General features: G+C 38.7%; 1 protein-coding gene across 1 annotated transcript in view; it reads right to left on the reverse strand.

Moving 5' to 3' along the window:
* Positions 1-7,721, reverse strand: part of LOC121374653 (A disintegrin and metalloproteinase with thrombospondin motifs 6-like) — a 162,670-nt gene extending 154,949 nt beyond the window's left edge. Inside the window, exon 1 of the mRNA XM_041501762.1 lies at positions 7,646-7,721. Coding sequence (XP_041357696.1) covers positions 7,646-7,721 — 76 coding nt within the window. The remainder of the gene's footprint in view (positions 1-7,645) is intronic.
* Between the last annotated feature and the right edge of the window lie 2,824 nt (positions 7,722-10,545).

Genomic DNA, 10,545 nt, shown 5'->3' on the forward strand with positions numbered 1-10,545 from the left:
ATAATTTAGAATTTTGAAGAATAGGAGCTCTTGGTCGTTTTATAACGAATTTATTTAAACAACTTTGTTTTCAGTGCATCGTGAAGATAACTAGATACACTACAGATGCCGAACGAGAGCTCCGCCCGACGTGTACTGGCAATATGAGTTATATTTTACTATGATCAAATACGTTATTAAAAGGTTACAATTCATGTATTTAACTTATCAAAGCGACGAAAGAGAAATCCAAAACACAAATCTGGAGACATTAACGGATAGTCAGTACCAAGCATCTAGGTAATGAAGCCCATAAGAGTCAAGCGATTTTACCACATATTAAATTGAGAATCAAATAGCCTATGCTGGGGACACACAGCTTAAGGGTGTATACTACCAAATCAAATCCCATAGACGACAATAGTAACATATGTGGCTAAAACTCCTACCTGCAACGTATCAACCGACATAAACGCCACGGATATAAATACTACCACCCCTTACACTTAAAGTGAATCAGAAAAAAATGGGGGTCAAGCTGCTCGTTTCTGAGATAACGGGTAGCGTCTATGACTACCCTAGTTTCGCACAAAATTCGAGTACTTTTTTTTACAGGTACCCCATACATGTTTCAAGCACAAGGCTACTTGACACATTGATACTAGATGAAATAAAATTGCAAATTTTTTTTACCCAGATGAAACTATTATTTTTTACAACCAACACACTCACATTTATAACCAATCACAGGACTTGTGGTGTTCACTTCTCTATCAAAATTTGGGTGCACCTCGAACTTTGACCCAGCCAGAAGTTATTTGGTTTAGTACTACCTTAAGAAATAGTGGTGGGGCTCTTAGCTAATTAAATGTCAGTTTTTCGACAAGCCAGCAAGCGGTGTTAGTGGAAGACTATGCCTTACCACTTTAGAAAGGCCGGTCAGACATCCTACACAGCCCTTGATGTCGGGGCTTTTCGTCTGAGTGTACGAAGGGAAAAATTACGTTTCCTAAAATCTTCAAAATTAATGGATATACATGTAACTTTATAAATTTGCAGTTTAACATGTGTCAAAGTACATGATATACACTGGCCCTATTTCAAAAGAGTCCAACCCATAACCACCTAGTACGGACACTTTGGTCTGTTTTGTTTTCAGCCAAATCTGCTTTGGATTTGCTTCATGCCAGTGTTGGTGTGTCTTATACCGATTTTAAGCATAGTATTAATCAATTGATCATTTCCATTTGGTAAGATGATTAAAACGGAGCGGTTGCAAACGAACTTCATGCTGTCATGTCAGTCCTAGGATAGTGGCAGTCATCTTATAGACGGTGCAGAAAGGATGAAATTGTCTTGTGTCGTGCTGGCATCGGTCAACCATTCATTTATTTTGAAGAAGGATCCTCCACCTTAGTATGAGCACTGTCAGTAGATATATTTGGTAGAAGAAATATGATGGTATTATTTTCATTCCATCTTCAACTTTTATTCCAATTTCTTCGTGATACTGAATTTTATTCTAAATTTTAATTTTACCTATCTGTGATATTTGTTTTGTTTTGTTATTCTCAGTTCTTTACAGGTTTTTAAAAAATTTAATTGTTGAATTTTTATACTGATGTTCATAATCACTTCATTTTTGCAGTTACGATAGTTTCACACTCAATAGCTGGTACATTTTTCCTGCTGGGGTGTCATTAAACATTCATTTAGTTTTGTTTTCATTGCGTACCCTCAAATTATTTTCTGGCAGATGGTGCATCTAGCAACAGCTATCCATTGCGTTAAAATAGAACCGATGGATTGGCATTTAACTATAACGAATAAATACTCATACAAATTTATTATTACGTTTTAGTATAAAAACATATCATCTCCCATAACATGTTTTACAAATAAATCTCAGTGTAAATTTTAAGTTTCATAACAAATTGCGTCAAATTCTGTTGGTTTAAATCTCCATGCATGCTTCACCACCAGGTGCATTGTCCTATTGAGCAGTGTACCGGCCTCGGTGGCGTCGTGGCAGGCCATCGGTCTACAGGCTGGTAGGTACTGGGTTCGGATCCCAGTCGAGGCATGGGATTTTTAATCCAGATACCGACTCCAAACCCTGAGCGAGTGCTCCGCAATGCTCAATGGGTAGGTGTAAACCACTTGCACCGACCAGTGATCCATAACTGGTTCAACAAAGGCCGTGGTTTGTGCTATCCTGCCTGTGGGAAGCGCAAATAAAAGATCCCTTGCTGCCTGTCGTAAAAAGAGTAGCCTATGTGGCGACAGCGGGTTTCCTCTAAAAACAGTGTCAAAATGACCATATGTTTGACGTCCAATAGCCGATGATAAGATAAAAAATCAATGTGCTCTAGTGGCGTCGTTAAATAAAACAAACTTTACTTTTTATTGAGCAGTGCTGTTCTCTGTGGAAGGACTGTCACTTTATATAATCGTTGTGTCGATATCGTGGGGACCACATAAAATATCTAGTTAACCGAATATCGACTCAAACATTAAGTGAAATATGTAAAACAAAATATGTACAAATAAAACAAGACATATATTAAAAATATATATAAATGTATTTTTATCGAATCTAAATTTTTTTATTTAAGTCGATGAAACTTATTATGCTGTAAAAAATAAATTAATCAATCTATTGTACCACTGTGCATGTTCTGAACAAAGAAAAGTTCTATAAATTATAAAATTAAAATCACTGTGGACGTTAGAACAATCTAAATTTTCTTTTTAAGAAAAATGAATTTATAAGAAAGTTATACTAACAAAATGCAGTTACACGAAATGTTTTGTAGAAGGAAAGTCTAGGAATAATATTTGTCGCGCATTGGTTCGTGGCATCAAATCTGCAGTCCAAGTCACACTGACTACGGTATGGCAACGGTGACTCACGGTGCTTGAAATCGGGGAGAACCGTGAGTAACCGTAGTGAGTCCGGCGGCAAACCGTAGCAAACAGTACCCATCCGGGGTGATCCGTGACGAACCGTAGATCGGTACGGTTGTTTTAAGCGGTTTAAAACTTCCGTAGCTCGCCGCCGGTGAATGCATATATTGCAGTGCCACCGTAGCAGTTGCGTACCGTATAATAACTTTAGCACCACCGTGGCAGACTGTCTTTTTGGACAAAATTGGAGCCAGAGCTACGGTAAGCTACGGTTCATAGCACCGGGACCTACCGTGTGATACCATGACCATCACCGGGACAGTGTGACTGACGCTTTAAAACGTTTACACATCGACGTCTCGTCATTTTCTGTGACAATGGTATGGTATGGTATGATATAGCCTCTATTAGAAATTAGCGAGAAAAATTTGGCAGAGTTACGTCCACTAACCGCTCTCCAGGGCCCCGTTCCACGAAGCGATCTTAGACCTACATGTAAGATTACCGTAACTGCACAGCTAACATATACAATTAAGGTGATTTTTACGTCAAAGCAAACTGAAATTATTTACACAAAAACCCCCAACAAAAAACAAAACAAAAAATTGTAGGAGGATGGGACGGACTATATGCAATATTCCGATCAGAACAGTCCCCTTCCCCACGTGCTATATTATGTTTGTTTCTTTTCAATGTATTTCCGGGGGCGCATGACCCGACCCCTCCCCTAAAAACAACACTAGCCAGTTTAGACTTCCTCTACACACAATTCCCTGCACACGCGCCTGTTCTACTAAATATTTCGTTTGCTGCAAATTAATTAGGCCTTTATACATTGCATTATAAAGTGTAAATTTTGCTGTAATAACAGCTAAATATATAATTTAACCTAAAAACATCTACCTAGTAACCGTCCTTGTGTTATTTACATCAAAATATTTGTATAAACATATTTATGTTAGTCTTGCATACCGATTATTAAAGGTAGGTAGATGCTCAACATGTTAAAATGAAGACATTGTTGTATGCATGATTATAAGCGTAAGTGGCAAGCAAAACAAAAAACCTAATATTAAAAAAACCCCACAATTTTACCTCCTCACAAAGCAAACCGCAGTAACAACAACAAATCTGCCCCCAAATAAACAATAGCCTATAAAATAAGCCCACACACACCACCCAAAAAACATAACCCAGACGAACACGCACATTTTAAAAAAGATTGTATCTATGTACATATACCAGTGGCCCAGTGGTTCAGTGGCGTAGGAAGGTGGCAAAGGGGGGGGGGGGGGGGGGGGGCGCACACACACACACACACACACACACACATATATATATATAAACCATCGTTGCTGCTACTGTATCAAGAAAACTTATATACAGTGCCGTAACAGTGGCAAACACCAATAACAGTTGTATTGTTTTGGGGGGCTTTATTTTGACTACGGCGTGTCAAAACTTATTTACGAAACACCATGTGAGAAGACAGACTGGCTGCACTATCATTGATGCATATTCATCGTTCTATGAAAACTGACATTGCTCAAATCATTAGCATGTTCCTACGTCGCAGACTATTTCAAGGATCCATCCTGGCAACTATGTGAGCAAAACGTTGGTTATCATGGTGCTTTTCGATTAGATAGATATATATGCTGTTGATTACATACATACATACATACATACATACATACCAACTATCAGTATTCGAGAGCAATCAACATAGATACACATCACACAGTACGTGTAAAATTGTGTCGATTACAAATTGCCTGACAATGACACTGGACTGTGTGATGTGTATCTATGTTGATTGCTCTCTAATACTGATAGTTGATATATGTGTGTGTGTGTGTGCGTGTGTATGTGTGTGTGTGTGTGTGTATCAGTGGCGGATCTAGAAAATAATAAGAGGGGGTAGCTGGATTGGGATGGAGTTTTAAATATTGGTTAAATAAAAAAAAGTCTTACACCTGACAGGCCTGTCTCACAATTTACTCCAGACAATTTAAACCTTATACGTCTAAAATCAAAATCAACACAACAACTGGGGGACTCTTTTGTTAATTTTGTGTCTAAAATAGCCGATAAGGCTAGCATATTGGAGATCCCAATAGTCAATGTCAAATGCCAAAGTACCAATCCCTGGGAACTAATTCAACCAAATATTCCCTTTTTTATCAAAAAAGAAGTAGACAAAACTGATATACCACTTTTTTTTTAAAGTAATTTTCCAGGCCTCCCGTTATGATAATTATAATAATCACACTCGTATATATACAGATGGATCGAAAGATCCCACGTCGGGCAACACTGGTGATGGTAACTCTCAAATAGGCTCGCACGTTAGATTACCTGACAATTTATCTGTATTTACAACAGAATTAGCGGCCATCCACCAAGCCCTAGTTTGGATTAAATTAAATGCACCTGGTAATTATGTAATATTTACAGATAGTCTTAGTAGTCTTCGGGCTTTAAAAAGTGGTGGAAACGCAAGACAAGATTTTACTAACGCTAAACTTATACTTATTACCGATTTGACCAAACTGGAATTCAGTGTTGTATTAGAATGGGTACCAGCTCATTTTGGAATCCCGGGAAAGGAAGCTGCGGACCGTTTGGCCAAGAAATCCCTACTAGAAACTGAAACATCCCCTTTGGTAAAGTTGGGGGTTACTGAACTCTTTTCCATAGCCAAACCTATTTTTCAGCTACCTGAAGTTGATACAAGTGGTCCTATCTTAAATAATGTTAAAACTACTGGTACTGTAACTAGACAGAGTGAGACAATCGGTGGGTCTAAAGGACACTCTGCATGCGTTGGGACTAGCTAAATCTGATAAATGTGATAATTGCCATGTTGTTGAAAACGTTAGTCACTACTTATTCAAATACCGTGAGGCTTTAGAGCAAACGTTTTCTGATATAAATATATCTTTTAACCCTATTAGTCTTTTAAATCCTGATAAAGCTAAGCGATATTATTTCTAAAGCTTTATTAAAATGTTTCAGATACAGGGATTAAAATCTAAACTATTTATTCCGAAAATCTACTGTTTGTATTGGTCCCCTTACCGCGTCTGTCGAGTCCCCCCCCCCCCCCCCCTCCTTTATCACCCCCACCCCCATGTGTGGGTTTTTGTTTGTAGTTTTTCACCTCTCTCCTCATCTTATACAGTGTGCATCACTGGACTGTTTTGAGAGGGGCCTGTGACCATTTTTCTTTTGACGACTTCCGATGTGCATACCCCCCTCAAATATATAACTTTGTATATATCAACCTAAATCCTAGTCTTTTGTCTTGGTTCCAACCTTAAGTTTTTTTGGGTTTTATGTGGACTTTTTGTTCGTTTGTTTGTCTGTTTTGTTTTGGGGTTTTTTGTATGCGTTTGTTTGGTGGGTTTTTTAAATTATTATTTTATTATTACTACTATTATTTTATTTATTTTTTCTCTTTCTCTCTCCTTTACAATAATTATATATGTATATATGGTGTGTGTGTGTGTGTGTGTGTGTGTGTGTGTGTGTGATGTTCTATGTTTTATGCCATGTTTTATACGTTTAATTTGTCAAGGGTTACACTGCGTCTAATCTCTCTGGCAGGAGTAATACGCTGTATATTAATAATCATTATACGTTTTAACTTTTTGACACTTGTTCTTAACAAAATTATGTTAGGTATTTTAATAATTATGTAACCCCTGTTGGAACTACATCTCGTATGGATTGGTATCCTTATTGGGATTCCAGATGGGGTTTTAACAATACTGTCCCCAATTTATACTTTTATACGACTGGACACTAAAATATAATCCACCTTTTCCCTTTCTACTTATATTAATACCTTTTAATTTACTACTATGACATGTTTATATACATCTTTATTTTATTATTTTTAAAAATTTATTATTAATTTTTGTTGTTGTTGTTATAGACTTATCTCAATTATATTAAATATATTATTAATATTTTAATATTATTTTTAAAAATTTATTTATTTACTTTTATTAATATTTATTATTATAATTATTATTAAACTATCTTACCAATATGATGGAGTACACAAACTATCTATATCTATATATATATATATATATATATATATATATATATATATATATATATATTCCATGTTTATTTTATTATCATTGTTTTTTAATTATCATCATTTTTTTCTCGTCTCATTGTTTTTAACTGATGCTAGTTGGGGCGGTATGTTAAAAGTTAGGTGATAGCTCTTTTGACTTAAGTTTAGTCACAGCCCCAATCACATAGTTTTACGCGGTCTCATGATATGGTTAATATGGAAATGATATCATTAATCAATCTCCAATTTCTAACATTTACATTATGGTGGAGGTAGTTGGTGGGAGGGCCTAGGGAAATGAATTAAAAATGGGACGGACCTTCCCTTCTGCTCTCCTCCGACATAAACACCAGATTAACTAGACATACGTTATTGTCAATATTCTACTTTTTATGTAGTCATTGTAGAAACCTTTTTAACCCTTTGTTTAAACCCTTTTAACTTCTTTGTAAATAAAGTTTATTTAACCATCAATTAAATATTTTTAGCTAATCATCTGTATAAACGTTTTTAACTTTTAAAACATTTTTTTTTTTTAACACGCCCCCACCCCCCTCGTTCGAGTAGTTTCTGGCTCTAGTCAACAATCGTGCTCGAAACGAGCGTGCTTGAACATTAACTTGATATAAGCACGTGAATTCCCGACACCTGACCTGACATACATACATTGGGATGAAGTGAACCGGTGGGGGCTGAGCCATGGTAAAGATTCCGGGGGCAAAGCCCCCTGAAGTTTCGGCATTGTGGACATTTTAGAGCCTTATTTCACTGATTTCCGAGAATCTAATTCCTAATTAATAATCCGTAAAGTTGATTTTGGTTTTTTTTTGCCGTTTTTCCGATTCACACCAAAACGTAGGGGAACTCTAATAAGAATTTACAATTGCCAAAATTGTAAGGTATATTAGCAGCGGGGAATGGTTATATGATAATAGTGAATTAATTGGGCAAACATTACAACCGGTAGTTCAGTATTACAGTAGGTTTTATGACCACCAAAGATCTTGAAGGACGATTGGGGTCAGAAGTGAAATTTGAAAGTTGACGTTTTTTATCAGTAGAGGGTGATACCGCCACGATGTGTCAGACATTCATTCAGTCAACGAGGCATACTGCGTATGAGTCTCCCAATGGCCATTTGAGGGAGTCTGTTCCACTCCTCTTGCAGCGCCAGCCCAAGTTCCGTCAACGTGGTCTGCAGTCTTTGACGCACACGTCTCCCTATGAACACGTTTTTAATGGGAGAAAGGTCTGGGCTCATTGCTGGCCATGGCATTCGATAGATGTTGTGCTGCTGGAGGCGAGCATTGACGATTCGTGAACGGTGAGCACGGACATTGCCGTCATGAAAAACAAAACGTCGACCCACACGCCTAGCAAACGGGACGACAAAGGTCGTCAGTATGTTATCCCGGTAGTACTGCCCAGTGACCCTTCCTTGCACAATATGGAGGGGGTTTCTGTCAGTCATAGTGATACCACCCTACATCATAACCGATCCACCACCAAATATGTCATGAAATCGCATTGTGACGTTGGCGTGACGTTCATTTCGTCGTCGCCAGATACGACCACGCCTGTCAAGGAAGTCCAAAGTGAATAGGAACTCGTCTGAAAACACGAGACGTGACCATCGACGAATACCCCAGTTCTGACGCTCCCTACACCATTCACGTCTGTGGGCAATGTGACGATTTGTCAAGGTAGGCACAACCTGGGGCCGTCGAGCATGAAGATGGGCTGCAATGAAGACGATTTCTAATCGTCTGACCCAAACTCGGACACCAGTAGCCTGATGAAGGTTTGCAACAATTTGATTTGCCGTTTGAGCTCGATTTCTTAGAGCCTGGTTACGGATAAATCGATCCTGTACTCCTGTCATTGCCCTGGGACGACCTGAACGGGGTTGATCGTCAACATTTTGGGTTTGTTGGTACCTGTTCCATAGTCTGCTAATCACGGACTTCGAAACATTGAAGGTGTTGGCCCCTTCACGCTGACTTCTGTCCGTTTACAGCATGTCAATAGCCCGTAGACGCTCATCGCGTTGCATACGCCGCATCGCAAATTCAAACAATAAAAATTACTAAAAACAAAACAATAATAACTGTATGATCAACAGAATGAAAAGGATTGACAGAAATAATATTGCAGTGATTAATTGACATTCCTGGAAATTGTCAAAATCGAGAATGATACCCACACACGTGTACGGGGCAATTGCGTAATGCACGTGCTAACTATGGAATGTGTTTCGGTGTGTTGACAAACAGACCTGAACGTTCTTTACTAGGATGGCTCTGGTCAAAACGTAAAACATTAATATTTCAGGTTCCCCTACTTTATCCTTACCGATGTAAGCCATACTCGGTTCAATTGTACACCCGATTGACAACAGGGCGATGCATATTATACTGTCAAAAAAGAAACGCATAGGTGATAGGGAAAGAAGAAAAGTGTTTGATTTTACAAAATATCGGTTGTTTGGTATAATGTTGCTGAATAACCATGTTTGTTAATGTTCCTGGAATGGGACAGCATGCCCAAATGCACCCTAAAACAAATTTAACGCACGTTGTGCGACAATTGCAGGAAATCGGCGTGAAACTCGGGGGAAAAGATTGGGGTAGTGATGGGTATTTAAAGCTGCAATGCTCCCAATGATGCCTCATTTCCATTTCGACGTAGACGAGTTACAAGATGCCAAGACTAAACCTACTGAATCGAAACTTTGCAATAGCCGGCCCCAGTTAGGTAAATCGCAGTCAGCAGTTGCACGCCACATGAACGTCCATCAGAGCGAGCACCATTTCATGTCTCTGGGACAGGTACCAGCAGTTTCAATCAGCTGAATACCGGCCCAGAAGTGGAAGACCTTGCATAACAACTGCAGCACAAGATCGCTACATCCGGGTTGTGCACTTGCGTCACCGAACTGCCACAGCAACGAACACTGCTGGACGCATACCTGGTTTGAGAAGGGTGTCTGAACAAACCATTCGGAACAGACTTCGAGAAGCTGGTTTACTGGCTAGGAGACAGTATTTTGGCCCCGTCCTGCGACGTCAATATCGACATTTACGTGTTCGCTGGTGCACGAATGTACAGGGGTGGAACTTGGGGAAACTGGTCGCGAGTATGGTTCAGCGACGAGTCATGTTTCCTTTTACAGCGACGTGATGGACGACAACGTGTTTACAGACGCCGCAGTGAACGTTTTGCTAATAACTGCGTCGCCCAAGTTGCCAAATTCGGTGGAGGGAGTGTCATGATGTGGAGAGCCATCTCATACACCGGCAGAAGTGAACTGCACAGGCAGCTAATTGAGCATATATGTTTGACAATCTCTGTTGATAGTGAACACACGTTTTAAGAGTGCATTTTAGCTTGTATTTCGCATTGGTAAATGATGTTATAATTTGGTAACCAGAGAATGTAACTTTAATAAAGAGCAAAAGAAAAGTAAAAAGTAATTTAATAGATAATACCACACAAAAATAGTCTGTTAGAAACTCTTGTTTTCATTAAAAAGTTACTTTCGTCACAATTCTGCACTTTTTGCATCA

The sequence above is a fragment of the Gigantopelta aegis genome, chromosome 6 (assembly GCF_016097555.1).
Source record: "Gigantopelta aegis isolate Gae_Host chromosome 6, Gae_host_genome, whole genome shotgun sequence".
Lineage (NCBI taxonomy): Eukaryota > Metazoa > Mollusca > Gastropoda > Neomphalida > Peltospiridae > Gigantopelta > Gigantopelta aegis.